General features: G+C 45.6%; 1 protein-coding gene across 3 annotated transcripts in view; it reads left to right on the forward strand.

Annotated features, from left to right (window-relative positions):
- The window catches only part of ADCY8 (adenylate cyclase 8), a 150,951-nt gene that overhangs the window by 72,796 nt on the left and 52,744 nt on the right, over nucleotides 1–25,411 (forward strand). For all 3 annotated transcript variants that reach the window (XM_037166695.2, XM_053661057.1, XM_053661056.1), the window contains exons 6-7: nucleotides 4,480–4,638; nucleotides 8,619–8,889. In XM_037166695.2, the coding sequence (XP_037022590.1) occupies nucleotides 4,480–4,638; nucleotides 8,619–8,889 (430 nt within the window). The remainder of the gene's footprint in view (nucleotides 1–4,479; nucleotides 4,639–8,618; nucleotides 8,890–25,411) is intronic.

A 25,411-nucleotide genomic window follows, 5' to 3' on the forward strand; every position in this document is an offset into this window, starting at 1 on the left:
AGCAAAGTTGCTTTATTTGAAGGGGACCATGTGGAGGGTCACCCCTATGCCCCACCGGCAGGTCCAGAGACACCTCTGTGGTTCCCCTGGGCCCTTACAAGCATCTTGGGGCGACACGGGGTTACAAAGCAATAAAGCCTTTGAGCTTTGCCCTTGCTTCAGTGCCTACATAGAGGACTGACCATACCTCCAAGCCGAGCCCCGTGCTAAGTGCTGGGCATGTGCAAATGAAAGGTAGCAGCCCTGCCCTCCGGAAGGTCCGAGGCTGCGGAGAAGAAAGAGGTGCAGATGCTTAAAGTGTGGCTGATCTATAGTCATTTTTTTTTTTCACTTGTGGCTGAGGAGGCACCGATAACATCCCTGGGCTCTTTTTTGGAAGAATTGAACACAATTTGTAACTCAGCAGAATTCCCTCTGCACTTGCACTGGAAAAATGTTCAAAGTTCTCCCCTTGAGAACTGATCTTGAAACACATGGTGTGTGTTTGTGGTTGTGTGTAACCACCAGGTAGGCTTTCCAAAGAGGATCAATGTCTGTAAATCATTCATTACTTTTACATAATTTCATTTCTATCTTTTATTTAAGTCAGATCCCAGACATAACAAAAAGGAAGAAAACAGTGCCATACAGAAATTTTGTCTTCTTATTATCATTTTTCTTTTATAGAAGAAGAAAAATCTAAATGTCTTTTCATTAAGATGTTCCAGTGCATTCCCTGTGTAATGTTAATTACCTAATGGCATTAGCATGGTGTGCTGTGTAATAGTCCCTCACAATTAGTTAGCAAAGCACTTTAACATCCATTATCTCCTTTGGGGCTCACAAAGGCTCTGTAAGTGAAGCAATCAGCTAGAGCTTTGTATTACACAACTATTGAAACTCAAGGTCATATTAAGCTATTCGCCAAGGATCACATACCACGTTGCAAAGGGCACAAGGTTTAAAACCCAACAGCCCCAGCATAGTCCTAGAATCCTGTTTACACGCTATATGACCACGATAAAATTCTTTACTTCCCTGGGCTGCAGTTCCTTAATATATATAAAGCAACTGAGTAGTACTTACAGTATAGACCAGACATTATTCTCAACCATCCATGTATGTTTGTTTACTCACCTAATGTGACAATGCCATTATTATTCCCATTTCATACATAGAAGTTAAGTAACTTCCCTGACGTCATACAGCTAGTAAATGGCAGAGCAAGATATACACTTGGGTAGTCTGGCACTAGAGTCCATATTAACCTCTATACAATATTGGCTCACATGTAATGTGAATGTGGATTGAAACTGGTGATTGTAACAGTCAGGATAATCCTGGTTATGCTGGAGTAACAAGCACCCCCCAAATCTCAATGCTTTAAAACAGCAAAGATTTACTTTTCACTCTCATTTCCGGTCCACTGTGGGAGGGTTGGGGGAGTGGCAGGGGACCAGCAACCACTGTCCTTCTTCAAGGACCCCAGTTAAGAAGACTCCGTCACATAGGTCATCAACTGATGGTGGACACAAAAGGACGAAGAAAAAAGGAGTATGAATGATCGCACTGTTAAAGCTTCTACTCAGAAGTAACCCCTATCACTGCTGCTCACATTTTGTTGGCCAAAAATAACATGCAAGTATACAGGAAAGTGCAGTCCTACCATGTGCTTGGATACTGTAGCACAAGATACAGTTGGTGGGCTTCTCCCCATGACGTGCCTCACCAAAACTGAAATGCCCCCTCAAGTGCTCATACTATTTCTCCTCTTGCTTTGTTAATTTTTTTCAAATGCCTTTACTCTTTTCATCATCAGTGAATGAAGGGAACTGTATGGATTTTAACTCACAAGTTAAAGTTAAAATCAAGGCCTAGAAACTAGAATCTTCACTGAGGACAAGAATTATCTCACCCTTTAGCTGCAAGCATTCTTTCTAATCTCTGTGGCTACCTTCCTAATGTCTAATTTATTTTGATATTTTTATGCTCTCAACCAACTTCAACTCTTTTGTTTAAATAACTTTGTATGATCTTACAATGTATTAGGGACAGAGAAAACAGAGATCCAGTTTTGTACACAGAATCATTCGTTCATTCATTCTTTCCTAAAATGGGGAGTCATCTTTTTAAGCCCGAATGTATGTGAGGCATGATCCTTCAGGATGTGGGAAGACACAGGATTGCCCAGAAAACTGCCTTCAGGGAGCTTACTCTCTTTATCAAGGAGCTCAGATAGGTGGGAACATGGCACCCGTCCACTCACCCGTCCATCCTTATTGAGCGCTGGCCGAGTTCCAGACACAGTCTGTTGTTCAGAGGGGTGTACGTCACGGAGCCATGCCACACCTTCATCCACAGTTAGTTTCGGGGGCAGTGGGGGTGACAGACGGTCACTACACTGCACCTCAGGGATTGTTCGTGGGGGATGCAGAGGGAACACTGGGACAGGCCTGCAGTCCAGATTTCGGTTAAATGAGGAATGGACATCCCAGGCCGAGGGAGCATCACCGGCGGAGAAGACCCATGGGGAGCAGGCTTGCGTTTGGATGGCTGGCGTCTAACAGGCACAGGAGAAATGAGACTGTGAACTGGGGCCCAGGACAGACTGGGAAGGACTCTGTGGCTCCACTCTGTCCTATGGACCAGCGGTTTCTAAGCACTATGATCCTCCCTCCTCATTGAAAATTATAATAATTATTATTATAATAATTTAGAAACTGTATTTATTATCAATTCTATTATAGTCACACATTTTAAAACACACTACACAATACAGGTTTTAAAGGATAATGAGGAACTAATGATTTTAAATATTTTAACTCAATTACTGTACTAAAATCTTTCTGCTCTCACTCTGGTTTAGTGAGAGCAATGGGTGTGAACATGACTGATTCTTTTTTTTAAGAATCTTAATAGGTTGTGATACGGTGACACAAAGGTCAAGTTCCGAATTCAGTGTATTTGTACACCTGTCTCTAAGGGGTATCAGCTCTAAATACGTATTTTATAAAGACGGATGGGTCCAGGGGGAGCCCTGGGTCCCTTGACTGTGTCAGTTATGCACAAGTTCTGTGTGAATCTTGTGATACTTCCCCTCTTTGACATCTCTTGAGTTTTTCTTACAAGCTCATTAGAAGGCAATAGCTTTCTAATATTTTTAGTGGATGGGTACAAACCCACCCGGACACTTCATCTGGAAGACCCCAAAACATATGAGTAAATGTGCAGCTCAGAGAATTTTGATAGATGACAGAACTCACAAGCCAGTTCCTAGAGAGATGGAAATATTTCCAGACTTCCATTTTCAAAACTCTCTCTTCGAATAGGGATTTATTGGGAAAGACAATTACTTTCACCATCTAAAGCTGTTATTTTTAAACAAAGGAAGCAAGTTTGTTTTGTTTTGTTTTGTTTTGTTTTCAAAATATTTGCTAGAGAGAATATTATGGCAACCGGTCGTCACAGAAAAGGCAGCAAGTGTGGATCCCTGCATTTTGTTTGTTTGTTTTTGTCAAAGAGAAATGGATAAATCATCTTTAATTTTGACAGTTCTTTTAAGCATTTTGAAGTAGAATAACAATCAAATTTTAATGTGGCATCGAAGATTTTTCTAGTTGTTATATTTCAAAGTATTATATCCTGCCAGTTGAATTTTCCCTGCACAACTGAGGTCATTTGACTCACACACTAAAACTGTGTAAAATACTCTGAAAGGGAAGAAGGAAGGTGTGTGAGGGGGGAAATGGCAGAAATCTTTTTGTTCTCAAGACAACCTCCTCCTGCTCACGGTCAGTGAACAGACCATCAGCCCAGTCACTAAGATCAACCCATGTATTAAATGTCAGTGCAGCTTTTTTGAGACAAAAACAAAAGCTATGAATGGAAGCTGTAAGGGTATCTTCCTGCACCCCAGGGGATGCACCCCAGCTCAGCCCTGGAGGCCAGCACTCTGCTCCGACACCACTTCTCTAAGGAGGAGGCCAGGAAAGAGTTAATAGTGGAGTGAGGAAGGGACAAAGACCTTGTGTCTGTGATAACCCTGTAGAGCAAGGGCCGGAAGGAGGTCAGGCTGAGGCAGGGACCCCAGACCGGAGCACGAGGGAACCTGAACAAGAGTGTGGGTGGAAGGATTGGAGAGAAGGAAACAGTAAAAATTAAATAAGGTGAGAAATGGAAGGTGCCCTGGAGTACAGAGCCTGTCGTTTATCTCAGGTTTATGCACTGGTAACGAGTGGGATGAGGAAGATACTGATGCTATCCCCTGAGACAGAGGTTACACAGGACCAGCAGGTTTGAGAAAAAGGGTACTGAGGGCTCTTAAAAGTTTAGATAAAAGACTGAAGGAGTTTGGAGAAGGAAATCCAAGGAGGCTTCATGGAAGAGATGGCGTATAGATGGGCAGGAGTTGAACTTACGGAGTAGGAAAGATGAGGGCTGCTACCAGGGCCCAGGGTACCCACCTTACTCGTGTGTCTCTCTGTTCACCTGTGTCGACAGGTATGTGCGGTCAAGGACGAAGCATGATGTGGACATGCGAATCGGAATCCACTCGGGCTCAGTGCTGTGTGGTGTGTTGGGCCTGCGCAAGTGGCAGTTTGACGTCTGGTCTTGGGACGTGGACATTGCGAACAAACTTGAGTCTGGAGGAATTCCCGGGTAAGCCAGAGCAAAGCCCCCTTCTCCTTGACCCCTGTCATTTGCTCACTTTGTGAGAGTGGGTTTCCCATGTGCAGAATTCCGGGGTAGAGACCTCAGAAGCAGCTGTCTGGGAGAAGATAGAACCCTCCATGGTCTGAGATTGTCTGGGTTTCTTTTTTCTGCTTTTTAAATGTTTGGTTATTTCCCATTCCTCTCAATCAATACACATAGGAATAAACTCAGCTTACTTTTTTTTTAGTAAGAGAATTAGCCCCCAATTCTAAACATGGGGTGAGGACCTACTATGAACTAGACAGTCTGCTGAATATCATTAATACATAACATCATTCGATCTTACAATGCCCCCCATAGTAAATATTAGCTTCTTTGCTTCAAAGAGGAAACTGAGTCTTAAAGAAATTACATGTCACATAAACACAGCTATTAAGTGCCTCACTACACATCACTGCCTCCTATCATTAAATTATCAGTTCAGTTTGCTCGGGGCTGTCCTTTTATTATGAATCTCCAGGCCCTCCATGTGTCCCCAAGAGCCTAGCAGGATGCTGGGCACATAGGAAGAAGGAAGGGAAGGGAGAGGGAGGCACCCAACCCCACGGCACGGTGGTTGATAGCCTGGACCCTGGCGTCGTGCAGAACTGAACTAAAACCCTTTCTCCGCCGCAGCACCAGCCAGGCAGCCCCCCACACAGTCGTTAACCCTCTGAGCCTCGGGTTCCCAGGTCCGTGACTCTCAGCTCCAGCGGGGATCTGAGGCACCTGGAGGGTTTGTTAAAGCTCAGGTGTTTGTCTCCCACCCTCTGTACTACGGATCAGTTTGTCTGGGGTGAGACAAAGACTGTCTTTGCAACAAGTGTCCGGGGGATGCTGATGCCATTGGCCTTCATACCACATTCTACGGACCCCTGTTCTTGGGCTTTTGTTAGATGAGAAAACACATATAAAGTCCTCCATCCTGTGCCCAGTAAATTTTAACTGTTGGTGGTAGTTACCGTTTGAAAAATGCAGGATCTCAGAAGGACCTTGCACACGAAGTCCTTGTCTCGGCCCAGCACTGCCACCTACCAGCCATATGGCTCTGGGCCAGTTTCTGACTCACTGTGTCTAGGCCAGTTCCGTCATCGCAAAACGAAGGGGCAAATGCCTATCACCTAGAGTTGTTGGAAGAAGGAACCTTATATGACACTATCCTCGGAGCCAGTCATGTTGTAATAGCTTTGGCTACAAGATAACGCGTGTGCCAAATGAAGTGTTACCAACTTGTTAGCTCTCATTTACTCTCATGTCTATAATTGTTATAACCTGGCATTTCAAATGACCGGAAGATTTCGGGTCTACCTGACATTCAATATATGAGAATGTTGTCTGACTCACTTCTGTAGATAAATGTAATCACCAGCCTCTTGTCTGCACGATCCCTGCTCCTAAGCTCGAGGGAGCAGCCATGATAGAAGGAACATCTAAAACCTGGTTTCTATCAAAACACTGAAGTGTACATTGATTAGAACTTCCACAGAAGAATTAGTAATGAGTGAAGGTGAGGATGTCTTTCACTACAGAAAACATAATATTGATTTAGTATATGCAAATATTATTCTTCCTGTGCCCCAATACGGGAGAGTAAAATGTAGAATCCGGAGAAAATACCAAACGGGGCTTGAGATCTAACTTCATTACTTTAAAACAAGATCAGCCATCAGACCTTATAAAACCCTTTAGGAGTCATTGTGACTGAGAGAAAAAGACAGTCCTCTAGCCCTGCCTCTGAGACAGGTCAGCGAGAAGTCTGGGGCACTGATTTCATGGGGGGTCAACCAGCCTGTCCACTCTCCCCGGCCAACACGACTCGGTTCGGATGTATTGACAAATTCACTGTGAGAATAGGTTGTGTTTGTTCAGCACATTTCTAAAGAGAGCTCAAAACATCTTTACGTGTTTCTATTTCTATTATCTCACCCTGGAAATCGGCGACCGTATGCAAGGATGCTGATTTGGAAAATGTGGAGAGTGTGCCTTCCATGATCACAAATGCATCACTGGTGGTTTCCTTGTTTTTTTCCTTGTCTTTACATGTCCTTTGCGGTGACTTATTCTCTCTATAAGCAGGAATTGAGCAGAATGGGTAAGAAGGGTAAGAGGAAAGTAGAGATAGTACTAACAGTACAATGCATTTGGAAATGTCATTCAAAAACTTCATTGTTTCCTCAGATATATTGTTTCTAGAATCACAAAAGCCAAGCAAGATATTAAGCATATACCTTACTTATTCATTCATTTAAAGGAACACTAAAGTTGGCCTAAGGAAGTAAGTTTTAAGCTATATCGAGGACTAGGAAATGGTCACACAGATAATGTGCAGAGAGCCTCCTGGGCACAGGGAAAGGCTCGTTCTGAATTTAGTAGACGTAAAATGCTCCTTGAACTTAAAGAAATGCCAATTACTTGAGGAGCTAGAGAGAGGACAGGGTACTACACTGGAGGGATGAGCTTTGACATGACGGGGCCCTGGGAGGGGAGGCCTTAGAGACCCTGTACAGAACCCAGACTGCATCCTGAGAACCCAGAGCAGTAAATGACAGCAATGTGATCTCAGTGACAGTTTTTAGCAGGCTTCTAACAATTTGAACGTTTGTCTTTACAGTATGAACAGTGCACCATTCACCATTTGGAGTACTTTACACTAACCAGCTCTTTTTTCAATTAAGTTTATTGGGGCAACACTGGTTAATAACACAAATTTCAAATGTACAGTTCTATACTACATCATCTGTACATAGGATGGTGTGCTCACTAGCTGAAGTCCAATCTCCTCACATCACCGTATATTTGACCTCATTTAACCTCTTCCTCCTCCTCCACCCCCCTTCCCGCCTGGAAACCACCATACTGTTGTCTGTGTCTATGAGTTTGTGATTTTGTTTGTTATTGTACTTTCTGTTTTATATCCTACATATAAGTGAAATCATGTGCTTCTTGTCCTTTTCTGTATGACCAGTCAACTCTTGCAATGACCCAATGAAGTGGGTGCTATTGGTTTTCCCATTTTTATGGATAAGAAAATGGACTCAGAAAGATCAAGTAACTTGCCCAGGACCTATTGGCTGGCAAGTAAGTGGCAGAGCCAGGATCTCGGTCCCAGCAGTCTAGCCAGAGGGTCCATGCTTGTAGCCTGGTCTGTCCACCCCACACTACCGCACAGTAGGTCGTCTGGTGGAGTGAAACAGGAGAACAAAAACACACTTTTCCAGAATGACTTAGCACGTGAAATTTTCACAGTTCAAGTCTGATCCTCAAGGCCCTTCTTGTCATCTGTTGTTTTGCTAAAAAAGAAACATGAGTCATGAGCTGCAGTGGCTGATGAGTGAGCAGGAATGAATCACTCACCTTGTGAGTGAGACTGGCCAGCTGCCGGCCTGCACGTGCCCACAGCTCTGTTCTCTGCCCCTGGCAGTGGATGCATTTCAGGGAAAGTTGCATCTCACAGTGGCTTTCCCAAATGACCTTCCATGTAGCTCTGTGGACTCATAAGACCTGCCTTTATTCTTAAGAAGATCTTAGACAAGCTGAAGAAATAGGCAAGACACTAAGAAAACTGTCATCATTGCATGCTGACTTTGGGCAGTAATTGTCATTGGGTTTGGAAACATTTAGGGAACTTGTTTTCCCAAAATAATGCACAGCACTGAAAAAGAGTCACTGAGATCGGGCTGACAGCCACAAGAAAAGCCAAAAGAGGTGCTGACATGTGGCTCAGCAGGGCGCCATTTCATCAGAGGTTGCAGTGCAATGCCATGATCGTTGATTTATGCTTGGACTCGGGTTCTGTTTTATTCTCCCTGACTTTTCAGGTGAACACACATTGTCCCTGAGGGCAGGTCCTCACAGTACCTGGATGTTTGCTTCACCTCGGACAAAAATCAGCACGCCCTTTGCCAGCCTCGTCCGAATGTACAATGACCTCTGCTTTCTGTACGCAGGAGGATCCACATCTCCAAGGCCACACTCGACTGCCTCAACGGTGACTATAACGTGGAAGAGGGCCACGGGAAAGAGAGGAACGAGTTCTTGAGGAAGCATAACATAGAGACCTACTTAATTAAGCAGCCCGAGGAGAGCCTGCTGTCCTTGCCCGAAGACATTGTCAAGGAGTCAGTGAGCTGCTCAGACAGGAGAAACAGCGGGGCGACGTTCACAGAAGGGTCCTGGAGCCCCGAACTGCCCTTCGACAACATAGTGGGGAAACAGAACGTAAGTCCTGGCTTCCTTCTTCCGTTTGGCCAAATGCATGGCCAGAGCATCCTCACCAGGGAGAACCGATTCTTTTTTAACCTTATCTCTGCCCAGTGACATAATTGCTAACGATCAAACGCATCTCTTCGGGACAGAATTAACCTTTGTGTGCCATGTCAGGAAATGCCAGAAATGCCAGTGGTGCCAGCACCTTCTCCTTTTGTTTTTTATTTTTTGACCTCACTAAAAATAAATGTCATGTGCAGCTGAATTATAATCTTACAAAAAGTAAGTAACTCATGCTGGAAAAGAGAAATCCGATGTTATTACACTGGCAGCTCAGGCAGACGATTGGGTCCATGAGAACGCTCTTCTCCAGGATGCTGACAGGCCAGGAGTTCTGAGCTGCCCTCTGTGGTTCAAAGTCAGGAGGACACTACTGATTTGGGAATTTAAAAGCAGCACCAAGTGATGCCCAAGGTGAAGGTCAGAGAGTTCAGGCGTGAAATTTCAAAGCCACCCACATAATTCTATTCTTATTAATTGTGAATTTGCTTCTTACACAAGGGTTAGAGCACCAATGTCAGTACATTAGGTGTAGATCACTGATCAACGGGTAATATTTAAAATTACTTCTTCAACTACCAGGATTCCACTAAGCCCAACGAGATGCGCAGACTCTGAGAGGCACTGGAGGGTGGGGGCTGATCACGGGAGAGGACCAAAGTGGGTGTGGGGTGCTCCTGTCCCCAGAGCGTGTTCAGAGCATGGGCAGATCGCCTGCTCTGCTATGGGTTTCTTTCTTTCATCATCTATGCCAAGCACATATAGTTAAATTCATATACATTAAATGGTATGATTCCACCGTCCTTTTTAAAAGAAACAAACACAACAAAGCCAATATATGAGGCTTGTAAACAGTTTCTGACATTCTCCTGAGCCAAGCAAAAGCTGAGAGTAGCAGGAAGTAAATCAACCAAACCAAGAGTGTCAGGAGCTTCCTGAAGACCTGGGTAGGTTAATTGTTTTAATCCGTGGACCTGAACTTTTCTCATTAACTTTTAGATAAGAAAAAAATCTGTCTGCTCGGAGACATTTAAAATGGAAAAGGTTAAAATGCTGAAAGCCTTCTGCCTCTGACAGATGGCTGGGGCACGCTGAGGCTTGGTTACCCTCCGTCTCCGTTCAGTTCTGCGTGAAGGAGCTAAGGGGCAATGTGTGCGCCAGATTCCACTGGGGAAGATGCAAGTCCAACCCAGTCCCCCTGCTTTGCAAGAGTCTGCCCTTAGGTTCTTGCTCTGCTTTTGTAAGTGTTCCGTTTTCCCCAAAGTCATTATGCCCACACAAGTCATCACTGATTTCAGTGCCTACTTCTTCCTTCCCATCCCTGAATTGGTGTGCATGGTACAATTTGCTGTTATATAAAAGGAGCTTCTTTGTCCTTCCCGATGGGGGTGCGTGGCCAGCTGACAGGGCCCTCTCAGCTGGTTACTGGGAGAGAAGATGGGTGGCTCGCCTCGAATGCCTCAGTAACTGCATAAAATTGTCTCTCTCTTTTTATGTTTCTTTTTCTTTTTGGTGTTTCATGGGAAAAACTCTTTTCTTTTTAAGCTGCTTGTGGAAATTGGGATAATTCCTAATTGTTCTTATCTCAGTTGTACCTCACCTTGCTACTAGTGATTGAGAACCAAGAGGGGTGGAGACGCTTGGTTTTATCCTGTGATCGATGGATCTGGTAACATTGTACAGGAATATCTGAAATATGTCTTTGCTTGTTTCCTAAAACTACTTGCTGATATCACCAAATAGTTCTTATACAATATGCCATTGCCGGTCAGTAACCATACCATGCATCTCTCACGAGGCCCGAGTTTTGCCTGGATACACCCCACGTGTGCCATCTTCAGTGTGAATGGTCTCAGTTCATTTTGATGCCCTCAGACTTAGGAACCAGTGAATGTGTCCCGACATTCACATTAACTAATTGGCACTGATAAGATTTAGGAAGTGACCGAGTCAATGTCAATAGCCACAAGCTCTCAGAGTCTGCACTTGTGCTCCACTCTAGAAATCAGGGTTCACCTGTGCCTGGAAAGATTCGGGCTGACCTGGCTGAGACTGTGCTCTGCCAAAACACCAGCCGGTTCCACGGAAAGCCCAGACCGTCTTGAGTGTTTGTCTGTCACACGTGAAACATACTCATGCTTCACTGGGGGGTTTCCAGCTGAACTGGCCAAATGTTTGGGCTTCTACTGATTCATAATGTGTGTTTAGAAACATTCTTAATAGCATTGGTATTCTGTGCTATAATCTGTGCTCTGTAGATAGCAGATATGCAGATAGTTACATTCTCATTCATTCACACAATGAAGATTAATTGGGCATCATGTACATGCCAACTATAGTAGTAATAAAAGGAGGGACACCAAAAAGAAACACTTTGGAGGTAAAGTCAGTCAGTGGTTTGTATGTTTCACTTCCTACTGTTCAGCTCATATTAGAACAATAGCTGACAAGTAACAGGTCTTGATGACATTTGTTGAATGAGTGAATGAAATGAGAGATATGGGTGGCAACAGAGTGGAACCAGTCAGATTCAACTTCTAGATTTTTTGCTTAGGCGACTGGGTAGATAGTGGAACTGCCCACTGAAATAAGCACTATCAGAACGGAAGGAGATTAGGGGGAAACACTAGGAATTTAATTTGGAACATGCTGAATCTGAGATGCCTGGGAGAGGTCTAGGTGGAGATATCCAGAAGGCTCCTAAACACTCACTTCTGGCCCTCAGGCTTAAAAGAACTGTGCAAGGGAAGCGAATCGGCCGTCATCAGAATTGGCACGCTAGCCGAAGCCACGGGCGTGAAGGAGATCACAATAGGGAATGTGTAAAATAAAACAATAAGATGACACAGGATAGGCCTTGAGGGATGCCAGATGGGAGGTGAAAGAGAGTAGTGATCCCATGACAGTGACGAATAGGAAGTAAAGTGATGAGACGAGAATTGGGGTGTGTGGTGTTATAGAAGGCTATAGGGCAGAGCATTCTGAGATGCAGGAAGCAATCAACAGTGTTCAGTGTAGCCAAGAGGCCTTGGAGGAAAGGACATCATTGGCAGGAGGCAGATTTGATGAGGTGGTGAAGTCAGAAGCCAGCTTGTCACAGTTAATAAGTGAGGACTCTGGATTTCCAAGTAGAACCCCAACTCCGCCCCTGTCTCCTCCCCACGACCCATCTAAGGAGTCCATCAGTGGTTTGGAGGAGCAACTACTGCACTAAGAATGACTCCAGTCCTTGTCTGTGCTTGAAGATTCTTCCCCTTGTTTGATGTCATGCATCTTCTCTGTCCCCATCTGTGTCCTTTTGGGTTAAAATTGCTGGCCAACCCAGTCTGAGTTGTGGTATCCAGGTGGCTCTTGGCAGCCTTCCGCACTCCTGGTTTCTGTCCCTGACTCCTGACATGCAAGAATTTTAGGAATTGTGCACTACAAAATGAAAAAGTGGGAAATTGCTGGGCCAGAGCATAGTGAGCAAGGAGGAAGGGGGTAAGAGGTGAAGTTAAAGGACAGGGGAGCTTGATCCTGCAAGCTTGGCTGACCTGGGACTTCATTGTAAGGAAAATAACAGGAAGATTTCCAGAAGGGCTATGACATGGCCTGGTTTAGATTTTTTAAGAGATCCCTTTGGCTGCCTTGTGGAGAATGGACTGCAGGGGCAAGAATGGATAAACTGCATCTTAGACTTATTATGATTCTCAAGAGGATACAAAGGATAAAGCTGAGTGTCTCTGTGAAGTGTATTGTGTGAGGATATGAATCCTCTTTACATGACTTTTATGACAGGTCATATGGCAAGAGCATGGAGCCACCCTTTTAGAAGCGAAGCCCCTTTCGGATCCCAGGGTCTGTCCCTCACGTCCTGTGATATCCTCGCCATTGTCCCATCCATCCCTTTCATATGTACTGTGCCCTCAGAACCTGGGCAGTTTTCTTTTACTCCTCCAGGCCTTTTGAAGGGTCATCTGGAGGAAAGCACACATTTGGTACTTCCTTTGCATTTATGGGTCATTTCTACAAATCGACTGCCCTTGGTCATTACTGTCATCATGAAGTCAAGCTGTGCATGGTAAATACTGAACACATAATTGGGATTTCTATATCCCACACAACAAAACAGAAAGCAAATGTGCTTCTTTGCCGTGAGGATAGAGAAATTTCCACAGCGTCACTAACTTTAAGAGAAGTAGAGAGTTCGGGGCCAGGTACCACGCTGGGCATGTAGCTCACATCCTTTCCACTTAATTCTCAGACCAACCTTACAGTGTACGTGTGATGTGCCTGCTTGACAAATGAGAAAATTGTGATTCGTAGAGATTCATGGGTTCCCTCAGGGACAGATAGCTTGTAAATAACAAAGCTGGGGTGAGAACCCAATTATGTCTGACCCCCGACACTTCCCATCTGGCCACACTGTCTCCCTTCTGTGGCCTGAAGATAAAGATACATGTTGGATTTCCTCATTCTGCCCTGTTTACAGCTCAGCCTTAAAAGATAGGGTATGTACGTGTCCACCTTCAGAAGATAGGTCAGTCGCTCACCAGGGATAGTTAGTAAATTTTCTGTGAAAGCTCCAGGAAGTGACCAGATTTTCCTCCAGCTTGTTGTATCCTGCCAGGCAGCATCTCCTCCCCCGACTGTGCTGATGGGACAATTACTTGCTCGGAAAACAGCTAAGCTGGGCAATCTCTCACATCCACGTGTACAACACAAACAGCTGTTTGTCCTGGTCCTGCTTGGGCTGGAGAGTGTTGAGACCAGAAGGAAAGGAAATGCGGAGGGAGTGGAGCCTGCAGCTGGGCTGGGAGGCAGGACACAGGGACATACTTCGGTTTCTCTAACTTCATCAGTCCAAGCTGGGACTTTCCTCAGACCCTGTTTTCTGTATCCACTGGAAGAAGTGGAATAATCCTCATCTGATCACCTCGTGGCTACCTGATGCTGAGGAACCCAGATTCCTCATAATGAACTAGTCGGTCCCACAGGCTGTGAGTTATGATCTTGGAGCAAAGCTCTACAGGGCCAAGATTTGGAAAAGGCCTAAAAGGACACTCAAGGTAACTGAATTCTAGCCTAGATTTCTCCACTTAGCTACTCCATGGCCTTGGGCAACCGCCCCCACCCACCAAGCCTCGGTGCTCCCGTCTGCAGTGACAGAGCTGAACCGATGATTCTGACACTGCCTTTCAGCTGTGACATTGTCCCATTCACTTTCTCAGCCTCCAGCACATGCTGGGAGTCTGTGACCACACTACTGAGTTACTTCCACCTCAGAATCCAAAGCCTAGAGAACAAATACTTCACCAGGAAGCAACAGGGATACCTGCTGTTTACATTTACTCTTGTGCAGAATAACAGTTCAGCATAACTCTTATCCTAGTGAACCACCTGAAAATATTGATATCAAGTTCAGCAGCAAAATTTTTTTTAAAAGTATATCTCACCTAACTAGGGAATGAAATTTTCCCTTTCTCTCAGCATTCTGGGTAACTGAGCTTTGACTGTGTGGAGACAGTCAAACATCATTGCAAACATCAACACCCTTCACCGTTTTTATCTTTTACCATGTTTTCATCACGACCATTATGTTCTTTTTCTTGAGTAATATTGATCCCTGGGGTTTGGTTTCTGCCTCTAAATGGTGGGGTGCCACCTGAGTGCCTGGCCCCTTTCTTGTGCATAGAAATGCCCACGAGAAAAAGAATGCCTGGATTCCCACTTGTTTTGCTTCCGTCGTTCAACTTGGGCAAGTCAGTGCCTGCCGCAAGATGTTCATTCACTCCCTCATTCATTCCGTCATCCATTTATCAGCTACTTACTGAGTAACTATAATCTGCAGGCACTGTGCTGGGTGTCAGGGAAAAAAAGAGAGGAAGGAGGGGTCAGGCTGTCAAGGAGCTCACAGTGTGGAGGTATCACTAATACACCATCCGAACCAGTGCGAGTCATTCCAGCAGCAGAGTGTAGCAGAGGGTGGAAAACTGATCCAGGGTCATTGGGGAAGACCTTTCTAAGGAAGTGGCTGCTAAACGGAGATCTACAGACAAGCAGGAGGATGGGACCAAGGATGAGAACATAAGACCCCAGGCAGAGGGGGAAACTGAGGCAAAATTTCCCCCTGGTTTCTACTCTTCAAGACCAAAACACAGACTTCTCTTTCCCTACTGAGAACTCTGACTTGAAATCTCTACCTCTAAAAATACCCCAAATATTGGGCATTGGTCTTCAGGAAAGTGTGTTTTCTGAGGTTACCGCTCCTGTGATGAGCTGCCGAATATTGAATTGTCCGTATTCAGTCTTTGTAAGCAGGAAGTCACAGGCACCTATTTCTCCATAGGCAGTTTATTTTTAACCATTTGGACATTAGATTCAGTTCTGACGTTCATTGTATGGGACATTTTGCAGGAGGTGGGTGGGGGTGGAGAGCATGAAGAGCTCTGGTCAGGACCCTGAAGCGAATCTGCACTTTCCCAGTAACACAGCTTTTGCTGACAACAAAGCCCCCTAGGCGGTCCTCGGCCCGTCTCAGAAGGGAGCTGCTGAGTTCAGCCAGGAAGAATCATTGGTAGGGGCTGGTTTTCCCTTCTCTTCAGAAAGACAGGTGGATCCGCAGCCTTCCTAGGAGCACTGAGCAGAGTAAGCAGGCAATCTGACTGAGGAGCGTTGAGTGATCATCCTTTCTCTCTCTGATGTTACAGGGATAAACTAGGGTACAAGAATCCAAGATAGAGATGAGCTGGTGGCTGAGGGAGAAGTGCAGTCTGGACACGTTATATAAGTTGGCAAGTGTACAACACACACAAACTCCGGTCACGAGTGGCCGATAACTGCCGGAAACTTGTCTAAACCAACCAGGCACTGATTAGTTATTTGGGAAGTCATAACACAGTGGCCTGAGGAAATACAATTTAAGGTAAATGTATGCTATTTTAAACGTGTGAAGGTAGGTAGAAAGAGAAGAAGCAAAACAAAAACAAGAACTGGATTTTCTTTCCTGACTTCTTTATTTCCTAGATTTGAAAAACAGAATTGGGTTTGTTTTTCTTAATTTTGGTGCCAGTTTTGGCAATAACCAGGCTAAGATTTTTTTTTATTATAAAATGTCTTTATTTAGCTACATCAGGATTTTCCCATCTCTTCTCCACCCATAATACATTTTATTGTTTTGACCTGGTGCACTTCATACATATAAAGGTTTTCATTTCCAAACAAAACTGCCCCGGGTGTCAGTGAACTTGTATTCCCATTTTTTAAACACAACTTGGCACATGCGCCATGCCCCACCACTGCCCCGGCTCCACATAAGGAGACGAATGATATTTCTTTACAGGGATTTAATTCCAGCCCAGAGCAAAGGCACTTGACATTTCTGTTGGCCTGGCCAGCCTCATCTTTGACCACTTGTGTATGCACTTATTTTTTTACCTCACCTGGGGTCAAAAAGGAATCAAAGTAGTAGTTCCTTGGGTATCAATGGAACTTTTTGAAAGGTTTTCCCACAGCTCAAAGATCTTTTAACAACTGCTGCAAGTTCTAGGTATTGAATGGCCCCCTAGATTTTGTCTGCATCTCTCCCACTTATGACTTTTATGTCACCTTGGTGGCGTAGAGAATCTCACCACACCATGAGACGATAAGAACTTTGTATACATCATAGGTGGTAATACCCACTCAGGATTCACTGTCTTCAGAGTACTTCACACGGGACTGCCCTTAAGTGCTAAACTCAGACGCAAACACAGACACAAACGAGAAAATTCCAACAGGCAAGTGTGGGGCAGAAAAGTTATGGTAAGAGGGATAGAAGCCCCAAAGTCCCAAAGACATAACAGTGTGACCCTAATCTGAGTCGTCTCCTTTTTTCCCCTATTTTGTCCCATCATAACTGGTGACAAGTAAGAGAGACTGGCTTCTTGAAGACCAGGGATTTGTAGCTCATTGCAACAAGTTAAGGTAAGCATCAATAACTAAATTTAATGATCAAATTGTATAATAGGAGTCTGAAAAAGACTCAGACCTATAGACTTAAAACAATAAATATGAGCAACTTATCAGCAACTCACAGTCTATACTACAGCACATCCTCGAATCAGGTCATTTTGTTATAATGCCAAGGAGATGCCCTAGGAGCTTATCTCTGGTTTATATGAATTAGCCTTTAGTAAGTTGGTTTTGTTATGTCATTTTGTGGCAGTTTGAAGAACCTGTCAGGAACATTAAATGAGGAGCTACTGTACTTATTTCATAATCCTAAATATAAAGAGCTACTTCAGAATCTTTTAAAAGATGAAAGTGTAGGTAATTCTTATATTTCAATTTTTTCCAAATTTCTGTTCTGAAAACACACCCATACACACACACACACAAACACATGCCTGCATTTTCCCCAAGCCATTGGTGTTTCTGAAAAATGTACATATTTTGTTTTGTTTTGTTCTGTTCACAAGGAAACTGAGTAGCTTAGGTCCTGATATATGAGCTGAAATGATTCAGGTTCTCAACCCAAGGTCATTTGATCATTGGGAAAGTGGTCACCTCTCCAGCCACAGCCAATGACATTTCGGCCCAGCCCTTTCAGTGCTGAATATGGACTTCGATTCCCACCCTATAAACAAACCATTCACATGGCAGCTTCTCTGTCCCCACCTCCACCCCTTGGACGAGTCATGTCCGCCGCAGGAATCCTGCCAGCATACCTAGGCTCACCCCATACCTCCACCGCCTCGTTACACCCCAACCCTGAGACGAGGTCAGTGCTGGAGTTTGAATGTCTGTTCCACACACGACTGTGGATGTGATATTTCAAAATCTAAAAATTCAATTGGCAGCTTGACTCCAGTCATGTGGCTTCAAAGCGGACACATTTCAATGGAGGTGCCAAGTTCTGTTTTGACCAATTTTACAGAAGTATAACAACTCTTTTTGATTAAAAGTGGGCCAGGTGCATAATGACTCAGGCACAATCACATTCTCAAACTGAGATTAGCATCTTTGTGAGGAACTCAGAGAATAATTCAGGGCAAGGAGCCCTGAATTAGCTAACAGAGCATCTGTCAAATGAGCCAGACAAGCTTCTCAGGTGAGACAGAATCAGTGTCAGACACCACTTGTCCTGGACTAACCTGGCTCTGAGGTCCTTGGGCCAGAGCCTGAGGACAAAATCTGGAACGCTGGAGGTTGTCCCTGTGGCTCTGAGTCCCCTACCCTGAGAACCCCGCCCATCATTCGGAATTGTGGTTGGCCCGATGTTCAGCCACACCTCATCCAAAGAGAACCCAAAACAGTGTGTCTGTGGCCAAAGGCAGGAGCCACCAGTACGATGAATGGAGGAAGCAAGGAGAAAGACCTTCCATGTCAGGGAAACACCCCCGGAAGACAACCTAGCACATCTGGGACCTAAATCCCAATGAATAAACTGTCCTAACAGTCTGGCTAATCAGTATTAGTCAAAAGGTTAAGAGTGAGGTTGTGGGGTTCAAGTGAGAAGCAAACTAATACATGCTAATGCTTATTGTGGGATCTACCAGAAGTAGGGGCACCCCTACCATTATTTTATTCTCTTAATGATGAATAGGCTCAAATTTCAGAACACAAAGTGACGAAGGCCAACAAAGGATTTCACACATCCTTTACTCCCTAGCAGATGTAACATCTGCAAACCTCAAGTTCTGCCTCAAGGTGGGAAACAATGACTGGGCAACATGTCAGGGCCCAGACTGACCTGGACCAGGCATGACTGAAGACAGGAGCCAGGCTGCAGAGGGGCGCTGGAATCCCACAACAGGCCTGCTGGGAATGTCTGACTGTTACTGCAGCAAACGGCATGGACATTCTGACCCTCGTTACTTCGTTTCCCAGAGCAGAAGCTAGGAGCTTATTATGAAAATTATTGAAACCTCTTCCCGTGGTGATATCCCATAGACCTCCCTCAGTAAGACTTCATTAAACATTCTTTTGCTTTGTTTGGAAAGCAGATTATGGTGACATAAATATCCAAAACAAGAAAAGAGAAACTAAGAAGGAACCCTAACTAGAAAACCAGCAGACACGTAATTTGAATGTGATATTTCACTGTCCCTGAGTACAGAGAGAAGGTTGGGATAGTCTTGACTAACATATCATGTTTACAGAGACTGGATGAATTCGCTAGCACTTCCATTCCTATAAGAAGGAAAAACCGTTACATGGCAGGTTCTGAGAACCTGAGAACACCCCGTGGGAGTCTTTTCCCAAGGTCCCCCCAACTCAGTGCTCTCCCCAGTGGCACTTAGAAAGTTCTTTCCCAAAAAGCACTACCTCTCACATCCAAACACATCTCCACTCCTCATCCCTAGAGTTGAGCAAAAAATATCTGTGCCTCCTTCAAACGCAACAGGTGTTCTCCCTGAGGCCCTCAATACAAACCATGACAGACTAGAACACCTCAAAGCTTTTCTAAGAAGTGAGCTTTCTTTAAAAAAATGCAAATAAAACTTTTTTCAAAAAAGAGTAGGAGCCTTCTCTTCGGGGATCGGACTGGGGTTCTAACACAGGGAGAAAAAGTAGCTCTAATGGTATACCGGGTGCTCTCATTCAGACCCAGAGCCGGTACCTGGCAATTTCTTCTTGTGTTCGCCTGGAACGGTAGAGCAGGGAGTGAGATAGGACCTGAGAGGTCAAGTCCCTGCCTGCTTCACAACCCTGACCTTGCAGGGGGAAGTTTGAGGTGGAGCCCCAGGGGCCCCCCAGGTGGGTGCAGGGAAACGCTGCCCCGCGGGCAATGGAAGGGGGGCCAGGAGCTGGGTGAGGAAGCCATCGGCCCTTAGCAGCTTCTTTGTGCAGAGGCCGCCAGAGACTAGAACCAGACAAGAAGGTCTTTGGGAAAGAAAAGGCCGTCTCGGCCTGCGGCAAGGACTCCACAGCTAGGCGCTGAGGCCGCCAGAGGCGACATCCGGTCTAGGCCTTTCCCAAATCAGCTGTGCACTGGTCCTCACCGTGGGGCCTCCCACCACAGCTGCCTACAGCCAAGTCTCAAGACGGCTGTTTTCACAACCCAGAGGAGCTCAAAGGTGAGGCCCTTCCACTGATGACTTCAACTTTCCACTTCAAGCTGGCCCGTGGGGATGGGCACGCAGGCGGACAGTAGTCTAGGCACTGGTCCCAGAAAGGGCTCTAGGCGAGTGCCATCCTGTCCACCAGCCCTGGCATGCTGGCGGCCAGCACTGGGTGGTAGGAATGGGAGAAGAGTTCCTTGGATTCCAGGAACCTCAGCAAATCGTCACACTGACAAGCATTATGAGTCTGCCTTTCAAGGCTCTTGCTTTTGGCTGGAAATATATTCCACTGTCATGGTGATGCCTTTACCTCCTGCTGATCAAAAACAAGGCATTTAATTGAATAAAGGGAAAATAAACTACTTTTATTTAATTTAACAAATACAGTTTGGTAAATAAGATCCTTTCAAGTGTAGAATCCATTTGGGAGAGAACAGAAAAGAATGTAGGGGTTTTTAGTAGTAAGAGATAGGACACCGTGCCCTGGGAACTACCTTTCATCCATCCAACCATTCATTCCACACACACTAAGAATCTGCCAAATCTGCCAGAGGCTAGAGATCCAGTTATAGATAAAACCACCTTCCTGACACTCAAAGAGATCAGAGTATCATGGAACAGACAAACACACAATTAGGCAATTATACCTCACAGTAACTGCTGTGCTAAGGATAAGTGCAGGCTCAGGGTAGGCTTCCTGGAGGAGGTGACATCTGAATTGTTTTTTCTAAGTAGCAGCAGGACACGCAGTCAAATACTACTTGTTCCAATGCATAGACTATAATGGACCGAGTAAGTGCTTCTGCAGCGCAGGGTCCAGGCTCCGGCACAAAGTCGGATGCCTTCTGCACTGGGTTTCCTTCTGTGCGTGCAGCACACGCTACAGTGTGTCACTGCGGAGCAATGGGGGAGGTCAAAGCCACCAGCCTGAGGAAGAAAACTATGGATACTAAAGGGGGGCACATGGAGAAAGACAAATACAAGAGGGGACCCCCAAAAACCTGGAATTATCATCTGGAGGGGGGCCCCTTGCAGGACAGGCTTCCCCAGCCAGGTGAGTGTCCCAGGAACCCATCTGGATCAGTGTAGCACTGGCATTGTTGTGAGAAACTACATTCGGCTTCAGTGAAATTTTTTTCAATGTGTTTGCCCATTTCATCATGGGTGATTTACGAGTGCACCTGCCCACATCACACTGTTCAAAGTTTTTGACCAAACCCTGCATGACCCCCGTGCCCCACCCTCCTTATTCACCCCATCTTGCCCCAAGCAACTTCTTTTTGTTTCCCGATGAAAAAAGCCCTCAAGGGAAAACATTTTGCCAACGTGGAAGAAGTGTAACAAAAAACGACAGAAGCACTAAAAGGCAACAGAATCCATGAGTGCAAAAACTGTTTTGAGCGGTGAAAAAAATGTGTCAGTGGGCGTATTGCATGAAATGGAGAGTGCTTTGAAGGCAGCGGAAGTTTAAACCTGTGAGAAGAAATGCACAATGTTTTATAAATTCGGGGGGGGGGGTTGGGCCCCCCTCACAGATCTAACTCAGAGAGCAGAAACAGGTCCACGGGGTGAGACCTGTGGAACTGGAGAGAACTGTAGGGCACTGCCTCCCAACTGGCGTTCCATGGGGCGTGCAGAGGTCATTTGAGTAAAGAGGGCTTTGTGGTCACAGAAGTTTGGAAAAAGCAGAGTTTACAAGTCTCATTTCTGCACAACTTATGGTGTCCCTATTTCCGTCATGTGTACTGTGAGGCTCTGGTGGAAGGATACAAGACTTTTTTCATTCAACAAACACACACGGAGTGGCTCCTTGGTGCCAGGCACTGCTGGAGGCCCTGAGGACAGAGAGATCAACACAGAAGACGAAGGCTCTCCTCTCGGGGAGGGAGCTGAAGAGCCGTGGCAGTACACAGATGATGAATCCGTGTTTGCTACGCTCACTGGTCCACAGAACCATTCCATGAGCAAGTAGCCCTTCAATCTTGTGTTCCCTGGAACACAGTTTGGGGAAGGGATTAATCCGGAGGATCTCGTGATGAAACAGAGTGGTGACCTCCCCAGACCTCGCACTGAAACCGTGTAGGTTGGTTTATAATGTCTACAGAAATGCTTTAGAGGGTGTTTTGAGACCGGACTATGTGATCCAGAATTGCTAAAGTGGTTTTGACTCAACAAGTCTAGATGTTTCTAGAAAGTGCGCCTGCAGCCTGAAATCTTACTGAGAAAAAAATTATCTGCCGACACAAACTGAATACCAAAGGTTAAGGCCGTCCATGAAGTGATAGGATTAATAGGAAAGGTTTCCAGTGTGTACATAGTTGGGGACAAGCCCCAAGGAAAAGTCCTCTGGTCATAAACCAAATGATGAGCTTTCAGAGGGCTCCTGACCTCCCCCATCCCATTTCAATGATGTTTATAAAAGGATGCCACACCCAGAACCTCTGGTGGTCATTTGCACGAGAACCCTCAGACTCTTGGGCAAACCCTAAGTTCAGAAACTTGGGTTCAGAAGGGACTCTGGTTCTCGTTTGGGCTTTAATCTGCCTTGAGCACCTGTGAGTGAAGAGGTGCTTTCGGAAATGCCTGAGGAGGGCACAGATCTGCCTTAGGGTCCATCTCGGACCCACCTGCAGTGCTTTCCCGTGAAGAGCCTCCTACAAGAGGCTGGCTCAGCTGTGCACTTGGATGGACCCCAGTGTTGGCCGATCTGACCTCCCAACCATCTGAAAATGCCAGCTAGAATAATTCATAAATAAATGTACACACTGATTATCGTATGTAATATATATACTTCAATTATACATGGAAACATATTCACATATGTATGCAATTATACATAACTATATGTGTGTATATGTGTGTGTATATATACATATATGTACATATATATATATATATAATTCAGTTATTCTCATGGCATTTCCCATTTCTTCCCATTTCATCCATTTGTTTTTCTAATTCTCTAGCCAACTGCTTTAAGTTGTTCATGTGAAAGAACAGCCTCAACTTCTTGGAGGTCAATTCAGGATTGGAATCATATTTGAAAGCTTACCCTAATTTTTAACGTGATCCGGACTTGCTCACACTAGTGTTGCAGATCTTAAAAAGAAAAAGCCATAATCTCTCAAAACGAGCCCATCCCAGTACAACTCTACACAGGCAAACGAGATGTGTTGCTCGTCTTCCCAGTAACTGCTTCCAGACGGGTCACTTGGAAGGTATTAGCGTCTGTGATGTCCGTGGCAGCAGCATTATTCCCCCAAAGGTGAACACACACGGTCAAATCTTAGCGGCCATTACTAGTGGACGAGGAGGAGGACCAGTGTTCATTTCAAATAAGGTCACCTCCAAACCATTCATGCTTTGCAGTGGTGCATGGTGGGTGGGGGGAGGGGGCAGGGCATGAAAGGCTATGGTTATCCATCCTGATTCCCATTTACTTGACTTCTTGAGTTGAGACTAGTCTTCCCTTGAGCATTCTGGGTGGGGCAAAAGTAGGCTCACAATTGTTTATATGAAAATAATACAATAATTAATAAACAATAATATAAGAATAAATTCTTGGTTTCATGTACTCATAATGGCAAACCTCCTTTTCCTCACCCTGTGTATGTCCCAAAGGTACAAGGTACCAGAGAGATTGCTGCTCAAACAGCTGGTAAAACTGTCGTACGTAATTGAGAAAAGGGATCACTGGGTCTTCGGTGCATAAAACACTGGGGATACGGGTGCGAGGAATAAAAATAATTGCTTTGGGTGAGAATTCTCCTCCTCAGCATCGGTGACGTGTTAGTGCAAGGGCTCCTCCCCAGCTCTTAACTGTGACCTGGAGGCCATGATGGGAGGAAAAGATTTTCCTCTCATTTGAAGGAGCCACATAGACAGACAATAGGAATTTAGGAGGGGTAGAATTTGGGAAACTCTGAAAGGGAGAGATTGGGTTGACCCCTGCCTTTCAAAAGTGGCCAATGTCACAGATGCCCCAGAAGGACACGAGTGTCAGCCCCCAATGACATTTTCACCAATGCCCATCAAGATGACAAAAATGAGGACAAAGCTCTTTAAATGAGTTATTCATTAAGTTAAAAGCATTCAATGGAAAGGACCCATATTTTACTCTGAGATTATGCCATCTTCGTTATAGAAGTTACCGTTCTCGTACAAAATGATGGTCACATTAGGGCTGTGATAACTGCTGCTGGAATGCACGTAAGTAAGTCCTGAAAATGTTTCCTGAAACCCCCTTTCTCTGTGAAACTCAAAGGTCCAAGAGCGATTGAAGACATGAGGGGCTGGTTGAGTCGACAGGCCCAATTTAGTTCAAAGAAAGAAAACTGCCAGAGAATGCAAATTACAGAGCGGGGTGGACACGCGGAATGATGACTGTCTGCAGATCTTTAGCTGTTGGACTCCAGCTCCAGGCACTTGCTGGGAGCACCGGCGCATCGCTAAGCCAGAGTGTGTGCCCAGACCAAGTCAGCTTAGCATCTTTTCCACCTCCTTTCCAAGACAGAGAATGCAATGTTGTCATGTTCTAAGCTGTTTAGAGAGGATTCTACCCAGGAAGCCCATGGAGGTGCATGGAGCAGTGGACAGTCTCTGTCCTTTGCCTTCGGGGACGCGTTCTGATGCATTGAATCCCAGGGGCTGGAGCTCTCTGGCCCTGCATGGATCCTGCTGCTTAATTTTCTGGAACATTGGTCCCTGCTTCCTTCTCTCCACTCCAGCCCTTCTCCTTACCTCCCATCCTGCGTACCTCCCCCTGACATCTATCTCTTTCCCTGTGGTGGCCTCCGGAGTAACTCGGAGCAGAAATTAACTGCTCCAGTGCCCTGAGAGCGTGTACGTCCCTTTCTCCTGTTGGTACCACTGCACCCTGGGGCTGCCGATGAGGGATGCAGTAAGTGCTAGCAGTGCGGAAGCCCTGCTATGGAATTCTTTAGAGACCCAGCACTTAGGTTACCCGGACTGTCTCCACGAAGGTGAAAATGGACAGTCCAACAGCATGATAGGAAGAATCCTTCTGGAATGGGCTAGAAGGCTCTGGGAGGTCAAGGCCCAAGCTCTGGCTCTGAAGTCAGAGGATCTGACCCAGCTGTCAATGAGCTGGTGACTCTTGCTCCCAGAGCCTCGCAGATACAGAAAGGGTCCGGGCAGAAGGGCCTCCAAGGGACTGTCAGCTCTCACGGGCTGCCATGCAGTGAGTCCGTTGCCTTCTCTCAGGCCAGCCTGGGCTCTGAGCACAGCCAAGCTGAGGGGCTGGCGGAGACAAGCAGAGGCAGTGGGTGTGGATAGAGGCGGGGCAGCAGGGAGTTTTCGCTGCCCTGCTCTACAGAGGCACCCCATCCTCTGCAGGGAAATTTCTCGGGGGCACAGTTAAGCATTCCCATCAGCTGAAGTCCCCTGTTTTCTCAACAAAGTTGTCTTATGTTGGAGCTGTAAGTGAGCAC

The sequence above is a fragment of the Artibeus jamaicensis genome, unplaced genomic scaffold (genome assembly GCF_021234435.1).
Source record: "Artibeus jamaicensis isolate MK-2021 breed Jamaican fruit bat unplaced genomic scaffold, CSHL_Jam_final scaffold_916, whole genome shotgun sequence".
In the NCBI taxonomy this organism is placed as follows: Eukaryota; Metazoa; Chordata; class Mammalia; order Chiroptera; family Phyllostomidae; genus Artibeus; species Artibeus jamaicensis.